Source organism: Vicugna pacos, chromosome 7 (assembly GCF_048564905.1).
Source record: "Vicugna pacos chromosome 7, VicPac4, whole genome shotgun sequence".
Lineage (NCBI taxonomy): Eukaryota > Metazoa > Chordata > Mammalia > Artiodactyla > Camelidae > Vicugna > Vicugna pacos.
In genome coordinates this window covers 46,919,744-46,946,184 of record NC_132993.1, presented here as the reverse complement: position 1 = coordinate 46,946,184, position 26,441 = coordinate 46,919,744, and the positions used below count along the sequence as shown (strand labels likewise).

The window sequence follows — 26,441 nt, the reverse complement described above, 5'->3', positions numbered from 1 at the left end:
TAAAAACTATTGGGATATGTGAAGTTTGCTTAAAGAGTAGATCTTCAGTGTTCTCACCACACCCGCAAACACAGACAGACAGACACGCACCCCTCCCCTAATGTAATCATGTGAGGTATGGATATGTTAATTAGCTTGACTGCAGTAATCATTTTACAATATGCGTATATCAAAACAACACATTGTACACCTTAAAAACATACAACTTTTGTCAACTGTACTTCAATAAAGCTGGAAAAAATTTTTAAAATAAGAAGTAAAGTATAAATTAATACATTTAGAAAATGGAAAAGCTTCAAGTCAGAACTCTGTAACTCTTTCCAAATCTCTTTTGTGTGTATGTAAATGCGCATTTACACGTGTGTGCCTGTGGATACACTTGCGTTGTGTGTACACGCACATGAGTGCGTGTGTAACTTCAGAGATGGCAAGTCGGTAATAAAAAGGGCAGCCTCAGTCCTTATGGAAGTTATGGAATGAAAAATTCCTAGTTACCATAGCAACTGCTAGGTTACATGACACAGGAGCAAGGAGATACAAAGCATCTTCAGCAAACACTCTTGTTTTTTCATGTTTTGCACATTCCTTGGTGTTTTTAGAGTGGCACGCCTGAGGTCTCAGCAGTAACTGTCTCTGAAACCTCATTTCACAGTTTGAAACAAGACTGGGAGAAAGGTAAGACTATGTCACTCTTGGCTTGCTGCACAGTCAGAGAAAGCTGGTATTTAAACAGGTTAAGAGAATTTAAAATGCAATGAAATATTGCTAACTATCTGAGAGACAAACAAAAGTAGGAGGTAAAAAGGAAGAGAAACAAATAAGACAAAAATAAATTTGGTTGCAGAAGAGCAGGTATTTCTCTCTCTTTTTGGAGTGAAGGATGTATGGGGAAGAGAAGAATGGCTGAAAAGAAACGGAAGTAAGTGATAACACAGACCAAAAATTTTTCTACTTTCCTGAATGTGAATATGTACTTAGGGTGCCAAGGAGGATTCAAATCCTCGTATACAAACCTCCTTGCTCCATAAACCATGACTCACTGAAGTGTGAAAGTTTGTGTCTACTCTTTACCAAGTATGTATTCTCCCAAAGGCTTGTCCACATTTATAAACTGATGAACCTCCCTGTCTTTTCTGCTTTTCATTTCCAGGTTAAATTCCCCACAGCATAAAACCTTTCATTTAAAACTTTAAATCTCCACCGTACTGGAATCCTGAGGCTGGTACAACTTTGGATTTGCACAGATATGGTTTGAGTGCTTGAACTTGGGAAACACTTCAAATCATCCACAATTGCCTTTGCTACTGAATTCAGGTCCACAGAAATTGACTGAAATCCTAGCGCTAGACACTGGGGATAAAAGTTCACATAAAACACAGATTGCCCTCAAAGAGGAAATAGCCTTTCTAAGAGAGAGACATTGGAGAGAGATAAATTTGCATGTTTCAAAGTAGTGGTTTGGAGCTAGGCTGTGGGTAGTAGTTAGTTAATGAACTTATTAGCCAGTATAAATCAATAGACCCCTTTCTTGTTATTTCTAGGAGTTCAAGGCAGTAAGATCTAGGGTTTTGTTTTATTTTGGTTTTAGTTTGTCATTATTTGTAAGTTTTATACCTCAGTCCTCTTCAGGACATTCTGAACTCAGAAAAACAATTCCAAATATTTAATGACATGACTGGAAATATGGCTTTAACACCCTGATAGCAGAGATACTTCTAGCTGGATGCTAGAGCACCATTTGTCCCATATCAACAGCATTTCACAAAAAGTAAATTTTTAGAAATTCTAGCCATAGGAGTATTTTTAGAACATAAAAGAAAAGAATGATTCTTGGCATTGATAGGCATAGTCAATCAGAGTTAAAAAAAAAAAAAAAAGGCCACTCAAAGTCTCCTGAGTAATCAACTGATACCCACTTTAAAATGGTGACATCAGCCTCCCAAGTGTTCAACATGCAGAAGTATGGATGCTGCTGAATTTGAGGGGTGGTCTTCAATTTAAGGAAGGAATTTTAGAGCTAGAAGAAATCTTAGATCTCTAATCTCCTACCTTTATAGATGAGAAAATGGAAGCTCAGAGAGGTAATGTGGCTCATGAAATTTGTACTCAATACATTTAATTTGGGGGAAATTTATTAACAGGATTTCAATTTTCCAAGAATACAACAGACTGTTTTTATGCTGATAACAAAACAGTAGAAATGTGAAAATAAGAAAAAATTGCCTGTGATAATTAGTCAAGAAATCTTACTCTTTACATTACAAAAATAAATCTGAGCTATATTAAAGGCCTGAGCAAAAAGTGCAACTCTAGAAGAGAGGAACATAAAATTGAGTATCTGGCCATTGGGGGAAGGACTCTCTAATTTTGAAGGCAATTTTTAAAATTAAAAAACATGAGTCAACAGTTTTGCTCACATATGTATAAAAATAGTAAGAAACAAACTGGGGACATGTTTGTTCATACATGTAACAAATATGACAAAGATTTATGCCCTTAATATAGAAAGAGCTTATTTAAATCAGTGAGAAAAATCCCAATGGAAAAATGGACAAAGGAAGTAGTTAGGTTATTTACAGAAGAAACATAAGTGGATTGATATAAATTGCAAATATTCAACCTCACTAAGAAAGAAACGTAAATTTGAATAAGATAATATTTTCCCCTGTCATCAACCTGACAATACTTAGTTTCTCCTCCTAAGAATCATAATAATCAATGAGGGTGAGCGTATTACAAAACAAGTATTTCATGTAGTGCTGATGAACATAAAACTTGGAACAAGCCTTAAAGAAAGTAGTTGAGCAAAAAACATAAAAGAGATGAACACAGTTCATTCCTGTAGGTAGTAATGACTTAGCTAGGAATTTACCCTTAAGGAATAAAAGCTTAGGTAAAGATTGTGGTAGAGGTGTACATCTCAGACCATTTATTACAGCAAAACTGAAGCCTAATAGCCCCTAAATGGGAACAGCAGTTAAGTGAACTATGTTATGGAAACATAAGGAAATTATCATAACATATACTTGGATATACCGGGGAAGGTGAGGGGAACAGTGATTAGTTCTCACTAAAGCTTCCTTCCTTGTAGCTTTCTATTATTTCTAAATTCTCTTTACAATTAGTAGAACAATTTTAAACAAAAAACTCTTTACCAGGAATGTGCTATAAATTCCAGCAAGCTGCCTGATGCCTTGTTCTCGTATGTTAACCCCCTAGAAACCTCTTCAGGAATGAAGCTTGTTTTCAAAAACCAATTCAATCAGTAAAACAGGTCAAGAACTATATAATATACTAATTTTAAAAATATGTTGTAGCTGGAAAATGGGGAAGTAGGGAATGGTCAACACCAACAATATGTAACTTCCCTTAGATTTGAGATTTATGCTCTTTGCCATTTATGATTTGGGTCTTTACCTGATCATAATCCAGGAAGTAAAAGAGATGATGTTTAATTTAGTAAATGCCTACAAGAAGGTGAAGAAATAATTTTCTAGCAATAAATACCTTATTCAAGGTACACCCCTTACCTTCTTCTCTCTGCCTGTCACCTTCTTTACTTTTTGTTTTCTCCTCCTTTTCCCTCACTAAACAGTGGGTGCCTGGGGGGCTCAAATCAGACCTTGCTCACTTATGTCTCTGTTCTATTGTGTGTGACGCCTGGTTCATTGGTGCTCAACAGATGCTTTTCTCCATGAACACAGGCAAAAGGAAATTAATCTTCGCCAAATACTTGCCCAAAAATTTGCTCTATATTTGAAAAGGAGGAACTTCTATTGAGATTAAAACTTATTTAGGCCCTCAACAAAGTCAACTTTGTGTGTTGTGGCTGAGTGACCACTACTTGGTAGCAGCAGGCTAAAAAGCTATTCGGCTGTCTCCCAACCTCCCCCAACAGGACTCTTTCTAATCCTGTCTACAAGCTCAAGCATGGGAATCCGAAATGAACTTCTAAGAGTGAAGAAACTAAGTGTCTGATTGATGAGGGACCCTGGCCTCTGTCTGAAGACTTCAGTGCAGTTCAGTAAGTGATCGAATTCCCCCAAGTTGGTGGGTCACCACACTCAGCTAAGGAACGTGCATTTAATTCACTCAGGGTCTTCCATAGGCTGGTGTTACTCAATTCTTCTTCTCTTTCTGGGGTCCCCCACACTAGGAAGTCTGCAGCCTGCCAGCCTCTAACACTCAGAAGGAAAAGACACCATTCCTGGTTTTTCTATTCTGGATTGAAGCAGTCTCAAAACTTAAGTCTGGAAACTAAACCAAAACAAACAAACAAACAAACAAACAAAAACCCTAAAAACAAACCACAACTCTCACTCCATTCTTTCCCAAAGGTTGTGGTACAGATGTGGTACATCAAAGTAGAAGTTGGAGCAAAGACGCAAAAATGGCAAACCACAGACAGTGGGGGAGCCCAGGGGAACAAGCAGCTGCAGATGTTGAACACACCTAGGGCCACTTGGATCTTTACTAAGAAGGATTTTCCCAGGGTGTGGTGAACTTTTCTCAGGTCTGTGCAGATCTCCTCCCTATGCCAAGATTATGAATAATACCAAAGGACAGGAATTTGAAATTTACTGACTTGGGACAGAAATGAGGTCCACTTAAAATTGAGATACAGGTCAGATCTGATTGCCAAATTACAATGGAAATGGCATTTAACAGTTCAACATGTCATGAAAGGTCTCTGTCCTCAAGCATCCGGCATTCAAGTGCAGTCTTCAAAAGACAATCAGAATAAAATTGGCTCTCTGCTTTGTCCCAAGGGTTCTTCTCGTGGATTTTAAGGATTAGTTAGAATTCTGCCTCGTCCAAGCTCAAAAGTTTCCCTCTTCCACTTTGTTGGTGTACCCTTTAATCTCAAACTTGTAGGTATAAATCAGCACCAATGTGGGCCCTACGTGCTCTGGTCTCTGCCATCTTATATCCTGCAGTTCTATTCACTTACATCCTTCACAATTCCAGTCATACAAAGTCCAAGAGGAGAAAGTGCTATCTCCATGGTTTCCATTACCCTCTCGGTTCCCATGATTTTAGAGCTGTATCTGAGTAATGTTTCAATACAGAGATAATTTTTAGATGTGTGCTTCCCTATGAGTGTATGAGAAGCACGGAATGATCCCAGTTACTTTTCGCTGATAAAATTGCCTGTGCCTGCTTTCAGGAGGTGCTGTGTTACTTTTCTGATGTGATTACTGCTAATAAGTAGGGGAGAAGCAGTTCAACAGAGATGCTTTACTTGGGGCAAGGGTCATTTCAATCAGGCTGGCCTTCCTGTAGGGCCCCATGAAACCAAAACTTCAGAAACCCCAAGAAATGAAAGCACAGAGACTGAGTCATGCTTTTCTCTGACAAACCTGAAGGGTCTCTGATAATGACTATTTTCATTAATGATTTTTTGCTTCTCATAACAGAGGCTAAAAGGTATATATTTCACTAGAATATTATCAACAGAAATATTTTAACATCTTCCTGTCAATAATGAACTTCCAACAGAATTAATGGATCATAAAGTACTTATTGCCCATTTCAGAGGATACTCTTTATAACCCTATTTAGTAGGTGCCGGTTTTTGAGTGAAACTCTTTCTTATCCAATCAAGACACATCATATCTAAAAAGTTCTTTCCAACACTTATGACTCTCAGAGGAAAAATCCAGGATACTCAGATTGATTGCAAAAAATAACACATCATCACAGTCCCCCAACTTGTGACAACAGTAAGTCCACTAAGCAGGGAGAAAGTGATAGTATCCATCAATCATAAGATTCAGTTTGGGATATTATTATGCATCCCATCCTGTGGGGGTCATTAGAACCCTTCATTCACAAGAGTATCAATACAAAGCTTGTTTCAGCTCTCTAAATCCTAGCCAAGGCAAGATCAAGAGAGGTGTTAACGAATCATCATCCCTATGAAATACCCTTCTTATCCTCTTTCATCACACAGGGTTAAAGTCTTACCTGGAAACTTTCCACCCCACCTCCACCACTGAGGTCACTAAGATAGGTTTCTATGACTCACGAAGTTTTCATGAGCTTCCTGAGAAATCCCTACCCTCAAGCCACCTCCTGCCATCTTAACTGCCTTATTATCGCCATTGTTATCCCTTCTCTGTATTTCTTGGATCTTGAGGGGCCTCTAATCCTTCATTCTGACTCAGCTCACCTCAATCATGCCCAGTCATTCCTGGAACCTGAACATGTTTACAAGGCTCTGTTAAAACTGTTGAGCCTTGTTCACTTAATTATGGACAGATGTACAATAAATGAACATACACGCTGTATTTTATTTCTCCGTTTTTTTAGAAGTCAGGAGGGAGAGATGGGAAAAGGGATAAAAAAAACACAAAAACCTATTCCAGGTAAACCTCAGTGCAACAGCATCAACTTCTACAGACTGTAACAACAAGCCTTTTTTTTTTTTTGCTTCAGTAATGGAGTGGGTGATTTTTTAAAAATTAAAGACAAATTTTTATGTAATGACAAATAAGAACAAGGCCATGTTTTAAGTAAAATATGGGTATTTAACGTGACTTATTAGAGAAATATGTACTGTACACTTGCCCACAGTCTGTTATGTTCTGTTATGATATTTTCAGCAATCTTCTATTTTTGCTATCTTAAAACAACATTTAGGGCTGCTGTATGCCAGATGGAATTTTTCCTTTCCACCCACTTCCCACTGCAAAAGGAAAGAAAGGTTCTTTGCATCCCACATGGAAATCTCATCTATTTCTTTTCCTCATCTTTATCAACTGAAGTATCTGAATCACTCAGAAATCACCAAACTCTGGCTGAATCAATATGAGGCTAATATCATACAGCAGAGTAAGTACATCTCACGTGAACACACATGCCTGCAGGGGGTTTATTAAGAGAAAATATTTACGTTAGAGGCAAGCTCAAAATTCATTTCTGTAAAAACAGGACTGAAGCAAGGTCAACATTTTATAGAAAAATTATGTCATGGTATATTTTAGTCTAAAGCTTGTAAGTTAGGATTGAGCTATAACTGGACATCCTGTCTTTACAGCAAAGCTTGAACGTTTACACTTCTTACTGCTTCATGCAACACCAACAGAGGAAAGGACAGAGAGCTTCGAAAGGACTGAGTGTGACCCACTCTCTGCTTGCAAACCTGTTCCCACACTGTAGCAGAGGAATCTCAAAAATTCAAATGTAATCCTTTCTCTCTTTCCCTTTCTTCCTTCCTTCCTTTCCTCTTCTTTCCTTTTCTTTCTCTCTCTCTCCCTCTCTCCTGTTTAAATTCTTCTCAAGAGCTCAGTACCATTCTGAGCACATAAAGCCTTGCATCCTCTGGCCCCTGTGCCTCTCCTGCCCAGCCCTGCCTCCTCCCCCCACCCCTTGGCTCCAGACATTTGGTTCTGCCGGCAGAGTCGCAGCATCCTGTCTCTGCATGAGGCCCTGCCTGGCCTCCCACACGTTCTTCCCTCTGCCAGGAATGCCCATCCTCCCTCACTTCTGATAACTCTTCTGACTCTTCAGATTCCGTCTCTTCCTCAGGGACACAAGCACATCTCCCAGGACCAGTTGTGCTCCCTGCGACAAGCTTCCGTAACAGCCTGGACCTGAGTGTACAGGTGACCATCAACTCAGCCTCTGAGTTTCTTGCAGAGTGTTGTTACCTCCCCGAAGGCAGTGATGCATCAGGGTAGTCTTTGGGGAATCAAGGCACAATGGATGGTACCTGTGTCTCCATAATCCTTGATGTCTCTTCACGTTTCACTTCTCCAGGCCCCAGTGGTATACAGTAGTTATAAAGGACTGTCCATCCCCCTGTGAAGGCCTGTCCATCTGTCTGTGCCTCTTTTCTCTACCTTTTTGTCTGAAAGCATCTACCAGAAACTCAGATGAAACCCACTCACCAAAGATTTCTCCTGTTAACCTGATGAGACAACAATCTACAAGATACTAATATTGTCATATTAATGTAGATCAGGCCTCGATTGGGGTAGAGGGGAAAAAAAAATAAAAGGTAGCCGAGATCTGGAGAGGAGCGAAAGCAAAGAAAAACAACCTGTTTTCCAGTATTTCACCTTAATGATTCCTCAGACATACTAGAGATGATATGGCTACTTTAAGTTTACAGGTATAAGAACTTAATTAACCTGGAAGCAGCATCTCTACTGTAGGGAATCAAAGATCCTTGGAGAACATAAGTTTGACAAACCCAACTGAGTATCAATTTTCTTAGTTGGGCCTTTTAAAAATAAACTTGAATATTTTCAGGAAAAAATATCAAATATCATAATTCCTCTCTCTTCAACAATACTGAAACTGATATTTTTAAAATGCTGAGACTTGCGATGGACTCTAGTGAGAGCCTAAAAATCCAGCCAATGGGCAGACGGCTCCACTAGGCAGTGGGAGCACATCACTGACTCCCACCAGTGGCCGGGCTGCCATTTTTCTGGAAGGAACAAAACAAAATAAAACAAAAGCAGAATTTAAAGCAAACCAAATTTGTAAACCTTGCTTTTGAAAAAAGAGCTCCTTTTTGGATTGCTGCAACTGGGACTCGGTCTACCAGAGGTAGTTTCCTCTCTCTGAACACCTGAAATTATTTAAACGCTTCACTAAATACTGTCTTGAGAGGTTACTCATTTTCCATGTGTGACTTTTTCTCCAGCTAGACTGTAAGGTTTGGAAGGCAAGAACTACCTTTCACCACTTTTGTGGTTACCCGGTGACCATATTAATCCTGACTAAAAATGAACTCAAACGACTCACTCAAGGATGCCTGTTTCCTCTAAAAAAGTATGTACTTTAGGACCAAACCAACACAAAGTTGGGATTCTGTCATTAAGAAAAATAACATGGTTTCTACAAAGGATTTCTCAGTTGTCAGCAACTTAACATATTATGAATTGCCTATTACATCTGAATTCTGGCTTTCAATACTAAGAAACAATGTTGTAACATTCTATTTGTCTTCAAGTAGTTTCTTTCCTTTTTTTTTTTTTCAAGTAGTTTCTTGATTAAACAAAATTGCTGGTGAACTTTAAGTAAGGCCATGATTGCTCTCGATTTTACTTGCCTAGATGTGTAATACGAGTTTGAATACAGAATGATAAAACCATTTCCTTTTAGTATTTCATACAGAGTTAAAAGAGAGCTTTCACTTTATATTAAGCTTTAAAAACAAACAAACTAATAGACCAAATGAAAGCTGGGGAAATGCAGAGACCAAGTTTTAGTATGTGAAGTGAGAGTGGAAGTAGCCAGAAAAATTCAAACCACTTCTTCCCTATTAATCCATGAATAGTGAACCCTTTGACGCAGACAGGATTCCAGGATGAGGCTGCAGGAAACAGGGAAAAGGAAATTCCGGTTGAGGTTGAGTGATGGAGACCCTACCCTGGCAGCAGACCATGCCAAGATGCAGCTTCAGAATGTGCAAAATCCCCTTCCCACCCATATTTCACGAGTGAATTGGAGAAGGGGAAGGAAGTCGGGCGGGTCCCCAGACTTAACAAAGGAACTGAAGAAAGCGGGCTGGGGAGAGGTGGGGATACAGACAGGGTCTCGAGGGAAAGCACCGCTTAGCACGGCTTTCAGTGGCACTTAACAGAGCTCCATTTCTGCAGTCTGGAAATTAGTATGTCAAGTTTAGGTGCTACTTGTTGGTATTTCTACTCTGCAAGTTAATACACTACAAAGCACCAACTACATTCCTGGAGAAACAGAGTTTCGGTTTTCTGGTAAACAGTGCAATGTTATTCCAGAAAACAGTACTCACATCTAGAGAAATATTTCAATCCAGCTATTACACAGACACTAAAATATGAATGGCTTCTACATTCTTAAAGTTTAAATTAGGACTCAAAATGAGCTAGCACCATAGCATCCCCCTTTCTCTTTTCCTTCCCACACCCACCACCACCATCCCTTCAATACACAATCGCTCCATCTCTTTCTTCCAGGGCTGACCTCCTGGTCGCCCCCCTTTCTCGGGACATCATGATTCTCGTCATCCTGGCCTCCTGCCTGCCTGTCAGGCCTCCCTCATGACCGCTGCTGAGAGAAGATGCTATCCAGGGCAAGCAGACTCAGTTCACGCTTAGCCCACCTCTGTTGAATCTTTCATCTGCCTTAGCTTTCTGATCTGTCATGCTGAAATCATGCCACTTACCTCACAGAAGGCTCCCTCATCCTCCTTGCTTATGACAACTAGTGAAACTAGTCAATAGCTCTTCATTATTTCTAGAATGAGGTGACACTTTTCAGCCCTCCGAAGCCTCCACAGTCTGGCCCCAACCTCCTTTCTAACTCTTCCTTCTCCTGCCCCCAGGTCACCATCTCCCTCACCCCCACTCTTGGTATTCTGGTGACAGAGAATGGTTTCCATTTCCAAAAAATACCTTGTATTTTGACATTTCGGTGCATTTTCTGATGCTACTCTTCCTGCTAGGAATGCTATTCTTCCATTTGAATTGCTTGAATCCCACCTAAAATCTACTTTAAGGTCCACATCAAACACTACCTCTGCCATGACAGAGAATCCCGTTTCTCCAGGAGTAAATCCTTCTTCTAACACCTCTGTATCTCTCTGGGATCATCACCACCTCCTTGTATCACAGTTACTTGTATCAGTGTCTTTTCTCCACAATTGGACTATGCTCCTTCAGGGTAGGAACCACCATAGCTTCTCTAGATCCCTCACAACACCAGCTTTAATAAAGGTGTACTGAATGAGTAAATGACCAGGAGTATTCTAGAATAACAGTACAGTAACACCAACTCAGACAACATGGGTCACAGTTCTCTAGAAGGCACACACATCATCGCAGCCAGGGCCAAAGCTTTGGCCAAATAATCCAGCTCATTTTGAGGTTACCGGAAATTCTCCCTGCATTAGGTACTGTCAAAGCATTGGGATCTCTGAAGAAGTGGTCCCCATACTGTTAGCCAGAACCCACATCTAACAGTCTGTTAATGAGATAAACACTGTGGGCTTTAGCATACATCTCAGACCCCTGAAACACACTGCCGGCCAACAAAGCAAGAGAAATGTCTTATGCAGCTTTTTGGCAAAAGTGACCAACCATCCTGGTGATAAACAACACTTTCTCGTGTCTATCACTATACAAGAAAACCTTGATAGGAAGTCAAAAATTGCTTAATATAAATTAGCACACACCCCCCTCCATTACCAGTCATCAAATTCTGTTAATTTTACCATCTAAATGACTCAGTATCTGTGGCTTTCTCATTTCCCAGAGCACCACCCTGTTTCAGGCTTCCATCTCTCACCTGACTCAACACAATAGCTTCCTGAGGGTTCTCTCAACATCTTCCTTTTCCCCACTCAATTTTTCCTCTACACCAATGCCAGAGAGATCGTACAAAGACCACATCTGATTATGCCACGTCCCTTCTTTGATGGCTTTCCTTTGCCTGAGAGGCAAGTCTAAACTCCTCAGAGTGGACTGCCCGGTCTTTCACAACCAAATTCTAGCCTCCCTTACAGCCCAGCCCACCCTGCTTCACCTCCCAAAAACTGCCCAGGGCTCAACTCATACATCTTCCTGCTGGTCCCTCCACCTTCAGTGCTATTCCCTGCCCTGCCCTTCTATGACCATCAGTCATCCTTCAAGGTCAAGCTCAAAAGTCCCCATCTGGTAACACACGCCCCTTCCTCTACGGATATAACCATAGAATTAAGACTAGAAAATATGATGCCTACATCAGAGGCAATTTCTTTAAAGAATTAATGTTATCTCACAATCATAATGTTTTGAAGAAACAGCCATTTATGTCTTCTCTTAAAGTTCTCACAAAATTTTCAACCCTTAGGAATGAGTGCTGGCTAATTTGGCCTACCACTTGTTCACATAAAATGGGAAGACTGTGCCTTCTGAGAAACTCATGCTATTTGTACGTTTAACTTTTTTTTTGTTGTTTAATTTCAGAAACACCTTGGCAAAAGCCCACAGAGTGAAGGGTTTCTCTGAATACACTCATTTAGAAACATGGCATTTACCAGTTTAGGAAAATATTAGCTATGCCAACTCAGAAATCTCTAAGCCCCTTCACTTTGTAACAAGATGCACCACCAACAAAAGCTTTACTCTGTCAAATTCATGTCTATCCCTGTGCAGCAGTACCTCAAAGCAGCTTTCTCATGTTGGCACATATGTACAAAGGGGACGTGGCATTCTAGGGCTGAAGAAGCAACCTGGTTTAGTGAAAAAAAAAATGACTCAACGGGCAACTTGGATTCGAACTCAAATTTTATCGCTGTCCGCTTGAATAACTTTGGCCCAGGAATGGTAGATGAGGTAGATGAAGCATTTTTAAATCACAAAAGAAAGGAAATCTGTATGTAACGCTAGGGTTTGGTCACTGTTACTGTTATAACAAGAATAGGAAACGGCAGACCTGAGTTTACATTAAGTAAACTGCAGTTTCCTCTGTGTACTCTGTGTGTTATAACTGAGTTTCCACGAGTAAGAACAGGCGACTGCTATTGAAAAGAAGGTGAGGGCAGGAAAAATGAAAATACCACGTCTGTCTCTCGGACGCCGTGAGCTCAGTGTGCCAGCAGAGGTACAGATAGATCAAGTGCTTATGACACAGAAGAATGAAATAATCTACCAGATGGTTTTTATTCCTAATAAACGATGGTAAAAAGTGGACGCAATTAGTGTCAAATAGCCCATTTGGTGGAGTGCTATGTAAGTATCAGCCTTGAGAGTTGATGAGTTCAGCTGGTGTCATCCTGCAGGAGGGCGAGCACAGAGTGGCTAAGTTCATATTTATTACTAAGGAAGAAAGATTCTTAATAGTCAGCTTTCCTGACTTGAAGCTTCGGTAGGAAAAGTCTACATCGACAGGGCCATAATTCCAATATTTATTTATCTATCATCTTTCCTCTCAGAAGCACACACACTTCAGAGCTGTTAATGCATCCATATTTTGACATTCATGCAAGAAGTAAAAAAACCTTAGTGTTCTTTTTTTACAATCTGAAAATGAAGGTTTAAAGAGAATAATGAGTGCATGACCATAAGCAGAGCTGCAAACTTTCTACCACTAAATTTCCATTTCGTGTTACGTCTTTCCAATTATCAGTACCAAGTTCAGATGTCTATTACTATATATTTGGAGGATATTATATTCTCATTAGCTGTAACTATAATATTCTGGAAGAAACTAATAAGGCAAAACACAGGGACCTTTTTAATAAGCATGAAGCTGTTTGTGGGCTAAGGCTGATGATTTCTAACCATGGTGAAGTGGTACTCCACTGTTGGTTTGATTTTAAGATCTTGCCCCACCCTCCAGTTGTCACTGATCCACTGAATTGAATGTGCAGTCCCCTGTAAACCACGTCATCTATTTTAAGGATCACTAGGAAAGAAAAATGCTCCCAATTAAACTAGGACATGTTTAGGGGCAGGGTACAGCTCAGTGGTAGACTGCATGCTTAGCATACATGAGCTCCTGGGTTCAACCTCCAGTACCTCCACTAAAAAAAAAAACTGGGACAAGTTTCCATATCATCAACTGTTAAGACTCATCCTGACTTCAGAGATGCTAAAATGTGGGGGGAACGTGCATCTTGCCATCAATAAAATATAGCATATGAAAATTGCTGTTCTTCTAATTAAAATGGATCAAAAGGAATATTGTTTGAGAAACATAAGACATAAACTAGGATATTCAATATTCTAAAGATACAGCAGAGGTTAGGAATCAGTCTTCAATACAGTCAACTTTCAGGGTGTTTTTAACAACTCAAACAAGTCCCTTAACTTTTCAGTAGTTCCTATAAACTTTTCATTAGTACCTCTTGAGGTGAAGGTTCCTGAGACCTCCACGTGCACTTAAAGCCAATGGTCACCTCTGAAAAAACTGCAATCACAAGGCTTTGAAACTGCCTAATTATTCTCCCCCTTGAGACACCAATTGTAATGATTCGATGCTCACCGTTAGAGATGTTACGTTATTAAACTAAATGGCTTGCCATCCTTGTATCTCACCCTCCTCTCCTGCTCAGTAAACCCCTGACATTTGTATTGATGGCCCTGGAGCAGAAAAAGCAGGAAGTAATTTTTTCTCCCCTGGAAAGGGTTGAAAATAAAATCCCAAGGAAAAATTAAAGCTAAAGAAAGACATGTTCATAAGCACTGAGGAATTTTCCCCTTCGTGAGCAATCCTGGATAGTTCAGCACTGAGAGTGAAGCCTTACAAACAACAACAGAAAGTCAACAGACAGCAACGTACAGCAGGAGAAAGTGGTCCCATTGTCTCCCCAGCGTGACGGCAGCAGTCTCGATTCTAAGGCTTAATCTGAATAACTGCTTTCAGGAGAACTGAGCAGAGCGTCCCTTTCCTCCAGTTCAACTACATGCAAACAACATGACTGTTGTTGGAACACAAAAGTTCATAAGACGCTGGGAAAACTCCCTTCTGACTCCCTGACTCCGCAGGAGCATCTATAATCTGTTCTTCGGCTCTTACCTATTTCTTGTGACTTGGGATACATTCGTTTGGTAACCAGATCCACCTCCTGTTCGACACACAAAAGTACACTGGAATGTCTTTTCAAAACTCATATTCCGAAAACTGTCTAATGGGATGAAACCCCCCAAGTCAAACCGAAAGCCACCAAAGAGACATGCATTCACATTTGCTCCCATGTGTTCTTACATTTCTGTATGATTTACTTCTGTGAAGAGTTCTCTCATAAATCCAGGGTCATAAACCACTGGCTTAGAAAGCTAGAGTAGCTGTCTTTTTTTTTTTTTTTTACAAAGAAGCATACTTTGGGAAGGAAAAAAAAAATCTCCAAACCTAAAGAATTTAAAATAAAATGTTATTTTCTTCAAACATATAACCAGGCAGAAACACCGTCCATCCCTTCAAAACTGAATCCCCAAGAGGAAAAGGGCTTACGTGTTCGGATTTCTCCTGTTCTTTTTTGTCCGTCTGCAAACACTGACAGTTTTCTCTTGCCAGCTTCTGGACCAGTTCAATTCGCCCGATATCATCTTTCTCCTGAAGCTTGCACATCACCCCTGCCTTGAGAGTTGGAGAAAAAGCGAAGATATACTTAAATCCACAGTCCCAGGACATGACACCACCGCACAAGTTCACCTTTATAATAAGCTCATCTTCTCTGCCACCTGGATTAAATCATGTCTTGGTAAAATATTTTGCCTTTCCCAAACCAAAATTATATTAGCTTAACCTCGGAGAACGCCACACTGAAAGGCTTAAAGTGGAGATCATTTATCAGTCTACTTTAAGAGAGTGAAAGGCAGAGCCAACTACATCATTTGCTACTAAAGGGTGCTCCTGATCTGCCACTATTTGTTCCTGACAGCCTGTTTCCTGTTACATAAACCCAGCAAGAGGTTAAAAACTCATGGGAAAGTTAGCCAGGAACTACTCCAGCAACAAGGGTGAACTGATACAGAGTACTAAAAATAACAGTACACGGCCTCCTAATTCTTGAGCTCCACCAGCTCATTCCATGTACAAACACACAGTTAACAAGAAGATCGTAAGATCATTTTTTCTTTTACAACTGGAAAGTTACTATGGGGCATTATTAGCAAAATACCTCCAATGTTGCATGAAATATGGTAGAAAAGGTTATTAAAAATAAACTGCAAAAACTTAAAATTTCATCAGGGTTTAGAAATGGTTCATAAAGCATCCTATGTTTTGTTAACCCCAAAGTACCAAACAAAAATAATATGGAGGGGAATCTAGGACTTTGATCAGAAAAAAAAATACATACATATATATATATATATATATATATATATATATATATATATATATATATATATATGTGTGATCATTACAACACACAAATTATGAACTGTTTCTGCTCAAATTCTTTCAAAAATGGTTCATCCTGACATATCAGAACATGATCTAATAAAGAAATCTGAAGTTCCTCTTGGCAGAAATAGCCTAAACTATAAATCTTAGTTTTACCCCATAAAACCTACAGGACTTGAGTGGATTGAGCAACATTACCCAATACAGAGAAGGGGCCAGCAAGTGATCACAGCTTCAAGTTCCTAATAGTTTGTACTAAAATATGCATTTTGTTGAGTGAGCATAAGCAAAATGAACCATCCATGCAAAGCAATGACTAAATATTTATTCCTAAGGGCAAGGACACCTCCTTATCTAGCAGTTTCTCCAACAAATAGAAAGGAGACAAACAAATCCACAAACAAACAAAAATCACTGAAGTGGCCCAAATCAGATTCCCATGGGATAGCAAGTGGAATACCTCCACCAAAGTCAGAGATTTATTTTTATAACATCCCTTCACAAGTGGTCTTCCAGCTTGGCCCCAAGGTTTCCTTGGACAATGATTTCAGCTTATCTTAAGACAGCCTGTGCTCTGTTACAGAGCCAGAATCACTGGAAAGTCCCTGATCATGCTAGACAAAACTCTGCAACCACTGAACTTCAACCGTGAGCACTAGTATTGCCTTTTAAAGCAACTGAAACTATGTCTATTTTTTATCCAATGTGACAACCTTCCAAGTATTTAAACGCCAATATTTATGACAGATTTCTTATTGCATTCCCCGTGTATGTTCCTCTAGCTCCCTATTTTACTCATTCATTCACTCACTCAGCTGGTTTTTCTTGAACAACCACCACGTGCCAAGACCTATTACAGGTTCTAGGGACACAGTAGTGAGCAACAACAATAAAAACAAAGTGTCACATGTCATGGGGCTTAAACTCAACAAGGGATGTGGATTATGTAACACAGAGATATGGAATATTAGACGGTCATACATGACCAAAAGGGGAAAAAAGCAGGGTGAGGGACAGAGAAGTGTTATTAAAATAGGAATGTCAGGGCAGGATTCTTTGGTAAGATGTCATCTGAGTAAAGATCTAAACGGAGTGAAGAATGTTCCAGGCAGAGGAGCATAAGTGCACAGGCCCTGAGGCTTGGGTGTGTCTGTCATGTTCAAAGAAGAGCAAAGAGGACAGCAGGGCTGGAGCAGGGCTGGCGAGGGGGACACTGGTGGGGCCACTCAGACAGGGGATGCTGGACCAGATCGTGTAGTTTCCTCACAGGATATGAAAGGGCTTTAGATTCTCTTCCTGAACAAGATGAAAATACTCTGGAAAGTTTTGAACATGGGATGGGCATAATTTGACTTACATTTTCACAGGATCCTTCTGTCTTCTGGGTTGAGAAAATACTGTTAAGTGGGGAGAAGCAGTTGAAGCGAGAAGACCCATTGGGAGACTGGTCTTCAGACAAGAGAAGGCTTAGAATTTGTGGCTGCACTGGAGATGGTGAGAAGTAGTTCTAATCGGGATATATTTCAAAGGTATGGCCAGCAGAATTTGCTGTCTCCAGGATACTTGGCCTGAGTGACTGGAAGGTTAGGGTTGTCATTTGTTGGGATTGGGAAGATGGCGGAGAAAGTCTAGGAAGGAAGATGACTATTAGATAGATATCCAAGTGGAGCTGCCGGGTTGGCCATCTGGAGGTCCAGAGAAGTCTAAGCTGGAGACAGGACTTTGGGAGCCATCATAGTGTGGATGGTATTTAAAACCAGAGGAAGGAGTGAGGTTATCAGTGGAGTGATGTAAACAGAGAAAAAATCCATGAACTGAGTCTAATATTTAGAAACTAGGAAGATGAGGAGTAATCTGAAAAGGAGAATGAGGAGAAGCTGGTGATTAGTGAAACAGGTATTTCAAGGAGGACGGAGTGAAAAAACAACCAATGCAGCTGAAACAGCAACTAAGAGGAGTTCAAAATAACTGACACTGAATTCAGCAAGAGTAATTGGTGACTTTGAATGTAACTTCTTTCTGAGAAAAGGTGGTAGGGGGAAAAAGCTTTATTAGTGTGGGTTTAACAGAGAATGAGAGACAACTCTTGAGGAGTTGTATTACAAGAAATGGGGCCCTACTTAAAGGTGGATGTTGCAGGGAGTTTTGCTTGCTTGTTCAAGGTGAGGGAATATTCCTGCATATTTATCTTTATTAGAAATCATCCAGTAGAGAGAGAAATTTGATGATGTAGGCAGGAGAGAGGGCAATTTTCGGAGTAATGTCTTTGAGTAGGAAAGAGAGCGTAAAGGTCTCCTCTCAGCTAGAAACATGAATATGAGTATTTCATGCTCTGTACCAGGAGGGGAGGGGGCGTACGGGGTGGCTGGCATAACTGGTGGTGGGAACACGTGGAAATTCTTTTCTGAAGGCTTCTATTTCCCAGAGAAATAAGAAGTCAGGTTATTAAACAAGAGTGTGAGAAGACTGTGAGAAGACGCTGGAGATAAGAGAAAAGAAGGCATGTAACAGTCCTTTCAGTTCCAAGGGTTGGTAAACTTTTTTTTTAAAGTGTAAATATTTCTAGGCTTCACGGGCCATGTGGTCTCTGGTGCAACTACTCAATTGTGCAGTTCAGCACAAAAGCAGCAAGAGAGTCTGTAAAGGAGTCAGTACGGCTGTGCTCCAGTAACACCTTATTTACAGAAACAGGCAGTAGGCTGTGGTTTCTCAACTCCTGACTTAAGAGAAGAGGAAATCGGACAAGGGAAGTAGAGTAAGATTGCCAAGCACTAGTAAGGATCCACTGTACTTTGTTTTTAGCTCTTTTTACCCTCACCATCCTCCTTAGGGCATACTGGTTTGTCAGGAGCCCACAGCCGGAGCCAGCGCTAAATACACGGGCCAGTCTTGAAGATGCTCTTTTAACCAATACCAGAGAGTAAAAGAGGGTCAGTGGTGTTAAGGATCCTCAATTCACACTAAGAAGGCAAGGACATTATTCAGGGAAATTTCTACACAAAAATGATTAACGTCCTTTAACTGTTTTGACACTTAAAAGAATATGTTTCTGTTATCTGGAAAATTCACTTATGTCGACCATCTAGGATTTCTTCCCTCTCCATCCATGTCATCCTCAGTGTTTAATACACTGCCGTGCTAGAGGAGAGAGGTGTTAATGACCCTGCCACCTCTGGACCTGCTCCATGGTTGTTTATTCAGTGGTGTGATGAATTGGTCCTAATCTCTGTTTGCTCCCCAGGGTGGCACCCTGTGTAATAGAGGGCACGTGTGGAACTGGGGCCAGGCAGGGGTAGTCCACGGGAGGAAAGCATACAAATGAGCTAACTCATTTGGCAAGTGGGAATGAGCCTGTTACCTCTTCTCACCAGCACAGGCTCCAAAGCAACCAGGCTAAGATTCAGCAGACTCCAATTTGGAGAGACAGCCTTTCCTTCTGTCTGTGGGTCCCATATATTTTTTTAAAAAACAACTGATAACATATCATCAGCAATAAAAGGGTAGAGGAAATTTAAGATACTTTGTTTTTTTTGGTTTCTGTGTGAACATGAGTTGTTTCCTTAGGATAGAGACTTTTCTTTCTTGAGGAAATACATTTTTATTAGAGACTTGGGTGCACAGATCATGTGTTTTAAACACAAAATGCTATTACTTTAAAAACTGGGTTTCAGATTGACTTAATTATTTTATACTTATAATTAAATCATCCTATCATTTAAAAAGGAATATTGCTGTCTTGATTTTCTGGTTGCTGCATAATTTCTACATGCATTTTCACAAGATCATCAATTCTTTAGCACTCCTCACATGCAACTATCAAAAGAGGCTTTCAAGGAGGGTTATGAAAGCTTCTTCATTCCCCAGAGAACTTCAAGCCCAGAGAGATGCCCGTATATCCTGGTCTTATAAGGCTTATTTTCTGTTTGGAAACACCATGCTCAGCCAGATGTTCTCTGGGGGGTTCCTTTCACAGCTCTGTAATTTAGTGATTTAATTCAAAAAGCCATGAATTTATTAATATATTTTGAGAGCTTTGTTATGGCGGGAGAAGCAAGACAGCTAACAGCCCTTGATCTAGACTTTCACATTCCTGGACTATTTAATTTATCTATGTGAAATTAATTATAAACAGTTTACCTAACACTGCTAGGCCAGGAAAAAAATAAAAGATTAATGTGTAACCGTCAGAAGTTATTTAAGAGCCTTATTTCAATGTCCTGCTTTGAAAAAAAAAATCTCTAATGCATAATTAAAGCTATTCATATGACTTCCAGCATTTGAGAAGAGAAATGTCAAGAATGTAAATGCAAAGTCAGTTTCCTTTACAAATGGAATCATAAAAATGTTCGGTCCATTCTGTCCATAGTAAAATGAAACTTGGACAGGATTTCCTTCAGAAAAGCGACAAGTATGATAAATGAGCAACCTTTATGACATGAGGTGAAAGAGCACAGTTCTGTGTCTGGAAGCATTTTCTGCATTATCGTAACCTTAAAATCACCTTATCTAAACATTTACAAAAAAACCTCATGCAAAAACCGCTATCAAGGGGAGGAAAACCAGCATAAAAGAGTCCACCTCTCATGAAAGCACTCTTGTAATAACAGAATGTTTTTTAATGCAAATGCAGGGTATTCGGGGAAATTCTTACTGATTACTACATAGTTGATTCACTTCTTCAAAAATTAAATCCTGAATGGCAATTCATCAAGTTTTTTTTTTTTTTTTGCTATTTTATACAGAAAGTCCAAATGACAGAATAAAACACTGATGGGCTGTGATGCTATATTATATTACTAAATTGTATGTGCCTGTTTCTAACACAGAAAACAGTAAGAATTCTTTCCAGGAAAATTCAGAAGACAATTAATAATAAAATAATAATAACGATAATGAGATAATTTCATTTTATTATTCATTTTCTTAAATTTCTTCAGAGGAAGAAAACTATGACAACTTTCTTACTGGTTGGAATAGAAAAATACACCCTTTGATAATTGGGGGAAGGATCAAGATGCGCGCAGAGGGAAAAGTGCGTAAGATAGAAACTGTGACATAAAGGCAGGCTTACTAATGCCTGGGGCACCACTAGTACAGGCCTCAATCCCCATGCCGGGGCATCAGAGAGCCTCATTCAGTGACTCCTAGTCCCTCACTGGACAGGAGAGGCGAAGCAAGTTCAGGGAGGTTCCTTCCTCTGTTTCTCCTCCCTTGTGGAATGACTTGTGTTAACACACCACAGTGGTCAGGCAGACCTGTCCTAGGCAAACACTGTGTGATACCGTGTTCTGCTAGAGTATGGGAGGGAAGGAGGCAGAAACCACTGTTACGTGGAATGTTTATGTTACTTCCTGCACATACTTTCTTAATCATTATACTTACATGATTATTTCTTCAAGTGAAAATAAACACATTATATGCTTACGCAATTGATGAAGTAAGGGGCTCATTTATCATATATTTGATTCTCTGAACGTTCAGACTAGAATAGGGAGGTCACCAATGTTGTACCATGGTTTGACCTGAAGGAAATTACAGCTCAGATCTGTATACAATACTGACCATTCTGCCAAGCAGGGCAGCAAAGTTGGCAAATAATAATGTAGTTTAAAAACAAAGAGAGAATAAGCAATTTTAATAAATTCTAACATAAAGGATTTAAAAGGATCACCTGTTTTGTATGACTGCTATCACAGACTTAAGAAAGAGCTTTCTTCAGTCTGCTTTTTGAAACTCACACTTTGGCTATTGATAAAATAATCGTAAAATAGTTGACAATCAATTTGCATAACAGTTATCATCACTTAATATCAAAATGATTGATTCCAATAGGAATGAAAATAATCACTGAATCCAGTGGTCAATAGCCACCTGAATGAAATTTCCAAAGTTCAAAATGTTATAAATTGCTCATTGCACATCTCATTATAACCCTTAAACTAGAACCTGGCAAAAATTCTGCACATTTTGATAAAGATTCTTTAACCCTTTAGTCCTGTATAAAGGGTTCTAACAAGTGAAGGGCCTACAGTGTTTTATGTGAAGACACCGTAACGGGAGACAGAGTAAAACTGCAGCCCAGTCATGTCAGATACCTTACCTATTAAGACCAAAAGCAATGTGACAGACAGATGATCATGATGAGAAAGATAATGGCTCCTGGAGACTAACTTTTTCGGAGTACTTACTACGTGCCAGGCACGGTCTGACTGCTTCACAGATGCTCATTTCATCCTCAAAACCACCCAACAATGATTTCTACTTCACACATATTAGAAAGGCAGTTGAGCAGGGTGGTTAAAAGTAAGGATGTCAGAGCCAGACTACCTTGGTTGGATTTCCGTCCCGACCACTCATCAGCTCCTCTGTAAAGTGGTGGTAATTATATTATCTGATTCATAGGGTTTGTTGTGAGGTTTCAATATGTTAATAAAAACAAAGAGCTCAGAAGACTGCCTAAGGCATTTGAAGTGCTGCCTAAGTGTTACCTCTCACAGCTCTGACAGAAAAGGAACACGGGGCACAGGAGAGCAGGGTGACTTGCCTGAGGTGGCTGTGGCAGAGACAAGAGAAGGAGTGGGTGGTCTGGCCCAGGAGGCAGCCTCTTAACCTCAAGGAAATGCCTAACACTCAGCCAAAGTCTTTTATGTACCAGGATGGCAGGCATTGCTTTATGTTCATTTCATGACACTTTACAGAGATGAAAATCAAGCAGGCCAGTCACTGGCTAGCATGGTGGGGACACTTTGGTGACCAAGACATGGATGCCACCCGACAGGAACTTACAGGTTTAGAGACACTGAAGAACTTGCCTACAGGCACCAACTACAAGGAAGAAGGGCTGAGACACAAATCCCTGACTCCATTCTTCACTCTGCCCACACGTCCCTACACTAAAACAGGAAGTTTCTTAGACAGAAAAGATATTCTTAGTGAGAAAAGGAAGAAAGGTACCAACGTATGAGAGGAGAACTAGAGCTTCCTGGTGGGTGGGAACCTGTGTACAACAAGGCGCAGCCTCTCTGGGGGTAGTGACTGTCTTAACCCTTTCTACAGCCAAGGTTTTCTGCAGCCCAGGGCACCCTCTCCACAGTGACGTACTTCATCATGTGCAGGGAAGGAATGAAAACCAACTTGCACTTAACTTGTTTAAAATATACACTGGAATGAAGACTGCAATCATGTGAAATACTCACCACAGAGTCTGGCATATAGGAGCTCAATTAATTACATGCATATACATCAAATATCAAATTAATACATTGTTGTGTAAAGTGCACACAGGTATACACCCACAAGCACACGCATGCATTTGTTTCTAGTTCTGCCTAGATACTGGACGGTGAAACTCTGAAAGTCTCCTTTCAGCTCACCTTGTATGACTTGAACCACTGGTGATCCTACCCCGAGCATTTGGACAGATGGACCTGCAGAATCCAACCAAGAAAAGTGGCACTTCTACTGGGAGGAGCAGATCAAGCTTTCTCAGACACATCAGAGGGAGTGACAGCTGTCTCAGCCTGCAGCACTCATAATTATGCATCCCAGTGAACTTCATTCATGACTTTCCAACCTAAACAGAACCTTTTCCTGATCTAATTATTGCCTCGCTGGCTTCAACTGGTTTCACAGTTTTAGTCCTCGGTACATTCTGTAAATATGCGGTTATGTCACCGTTGCTAGAGAAAAACCCCAAAATCTCCAAGAGCAAGGTCTGTGGATCCGACTGAGATACACAGAGGAGTAAAACTGCATTAAAGCCAACTCTTGTCCACAGAGTAAGTCCAAAACAAAGAAGAGCAATTTAAATTTAGAACTAAATAATAAAGAAACTGTCCCACTAACAACCAAATGCTTTAAGAAGTCTTTGAGAAAGGAATCCCTGCCCAGGTTTCCTCGGATGTCTGCAGTGTAATTTCAGTATGAACTTGTGGGCTACCATATCCTGAATATTACCACAGCAAAACAATTCCAATCAAGTCCTTATATGAACTTATTAGAACATGACAACCTGTGCAATCTCGACTGAAAAAGCTAATGTGATCACTCTGATCAGAATCAACAGATTTACAACTTTAAAGGTGAACTGCAATGGGTCAACCAAGCTAAGAATCTTTTTTTCAGCTTTTGCTTAATATACAAAAAGTCGCACACATTTAATGTATACATTTTGATGAGTTTGGCCCTGCATGACATCATGACACCATCACCATAATCCTGAAAGGCTATTTCCTCTGTAATGTCTAGTAGAACAGAGCAACACCCTGCAGGAAGTGAGGGCTCTAAAGGGCTTGTCTGCTTTCAGAATTTTCCACCCCTTTTTTCCTGAGAGTCAAGTCTGTCAGATTCTTCACCAGGGCAGTTCCATCAACCTCCTGCTCTGTACGCACCATGACTGATTTCCCAGTAGTAGACTCCCCTGGACCCACTGTTTTCTTGTTCTCAGGCATAATAAAGTCTCGTGGCTTGTTTATTCAACATACTTCTCTTTTTAATCCTCATAAGTCTCTTATCAGATAGGTTTAGAGATGAGTCATTTAAAACTCACAAGTTAAAAATTCACTACTTAATGTAGCCAGGTATTTAGCCATGTCACATAATGGGACAGCTGGGTGTCCAGGAGGTGGAATTCTGAGGAGTAGAGCTTAACTACTGGGAAGTTGCAAAAGAATGTCTTCATGCCCCGTTCTGCTTCTTTCCCTGCTGTCCCTATCGAGAATCTTTAAGGGCTCTGCTTTTACATAAAGTTAACAGTGGACAGCACTACTGCCCAAAGTTTATGCTGCCATAGTATTTGGAGGTCAGTTGCTACAGAAAGCCAGAAGGTGACCCCCGGGGGTCAGCACAGAAACCGAGGCAGACAAGGCATTGCACTTATCTGTCTGGCCAAGCCCGGGCTGATTCTCCTCTGCTCCAGGGCATGGTCTGCCCCAGGGTGGTCTATCCTGATTCTTCACTGACTTTGCTTGCTTTCTCTGGGAAGTGGAGTATTTTTCTGCATCTGTCCACCCTTCCATGAATCAAATCATAAATGTAGTGAGCAATTTTGGCCTCTCTTGTGAAATATCTCTTTATCAAAAATAAGTACTTTATTCCCACTACATGACTATTTTGAGAACACAAAAGGTAAAACCTCTATCATCTGCAAGCACCTGCCCTATCTCACCACTCTCGACACAGCAGAACAGTACGATGAGGGGTGCCACAGAACTTATCACACCTGGGGACCTGGAACACCTTCAGCCTCTGTCACAGTTACGTGTTTGCCATTGTTGTCTTCATCTCGTTCAACTGCTTAAAGAAGAAAAGAAAAAGAACAACATTACACAAATGTCGCACCATACGAAAACTGTTTCGGGTCATTTTCTTTTCAGATGGCAATGTGACAAGAAAAAAATTACATTAGGTATTCACAAAATGTAAATATCTGTTTTTTTTTTATTATTTAGATCAAAAGTTTAACTAATAGCACTGGGCGCTTTTCACTGTATTTTCTCATTTATTAAATCAAAGGCATTGGAGAAATCTGATCGCAACTTTCCTCATCACCCCAACCCACTGAGACAACAACATGTCAGTACTGAGCTTCACCCAAGGGGAGCTGGGGTAGAGATGAAGGCTTCTATCAAGTTCTTGTGAAAACATCTCTTTTTTTTTAAATGTTTCTTATTGAAATGTAGTTGATTTACAATGTTAGTTTCAGATGTACAGCTAAGTGATTCAGTTATGTGTATATGTGTGTATATATATATTTAAATTCTCACCAACAGTGTAGGAAGAGAACATTCTTTTTTTTAAGTGTGATTTTTTTTTGCTAATAGTTTAGTGTTACATTATATATATATATATATATACATACACACACACACATTTTTTTTCAGATTCTTTTCCATTATATGTTATTATAAGAAATTGAATATAGTTTCCTGTGCTATAAAGTAGGTTCTTGTTGTTTATCTATTTTATATATAGTAATATGTGTTTATTAATCCCAAAACCCTAGTTTATCCCTCCCTGCCCTTTCCTCTTTGATAACCAGTTTGCTTTCTATATCTGTGAGTCTGTTTTTGGTTTGTAAATAGAATTTGTATCATTTCTTTTTAGATTCCACATGTAAGTGGTATCACATGATATTTGTCTTTCTCTGTCTGACTTACTTTACTCAATATGATAATCTCTAGGTCCATCCATGTTACTGCAAATGGCATTATTTCATCTTTTAAGGTTGAGTAACACTCCACTACATATACATACACCACACCTTCTTCATCCAGTCATTTGTTGATGGACATTTAGGTTGTTTCGACTATTGTAAATAGTGCTGCTATGAACATTGGGGTGTATGTGTCTTCGAATTATAGTTTTCTCCAGATATATGCCCAGGAGTGCAATTGCTGGATCATATGGTAAGTCCATTTTTAGTTTTTTAAGGAACCTTCATACTGTCCTCCATAGTGGCTGCAGCAATTTACATTCTCACCAACAGTGTAGGAGGAGAACATTCTTTTTTTTAAGTGTGTTTTTTTGGCTAATAGTTTAGTGTTACATAATGAAGGAAGCACGATATTTTATATTTGGATTTCTTCATGCACTGTTACCACCAAATTCCAAACTAT

At 39.9% G+C, this 26,441-nt stretch overlaps 1 protein-coding gene across 4 annotated transcripts in view; it reads right to left on the bottom strand.

Annotated features, from left to right (window-relative positions):
• RAPGEF5 (Rap guanine nucleotide exchange factor 5) overlaps positions 1-26,441 on the bottom strand; it is a 269,897-nt gene that overhangs the window by 79,720 nt on the left and 163,736 nt on the right. For 3 of the 4 annotated variants that reach the window (XM_072964867.1, XM_072964864.1, XM_072964865.1), the window contains 2 exons: positions 25,046-25,119; positions 14,929-15,054 (listed from right to left, as the gene is read on the bottom strand). In XM_072964867.1, coding sequence (XP_072820968.1) covers positions 14,929-15,054; positions 25,046-25,119 — 200 coding nt within the window. The remainder of the gene's footprint in view (positions 1-14,928; positions 15,055-25,045; positions 25,120-26,441) is intronic. The other variant, XM_072964866.1, reaches the window with a different exon arrangement.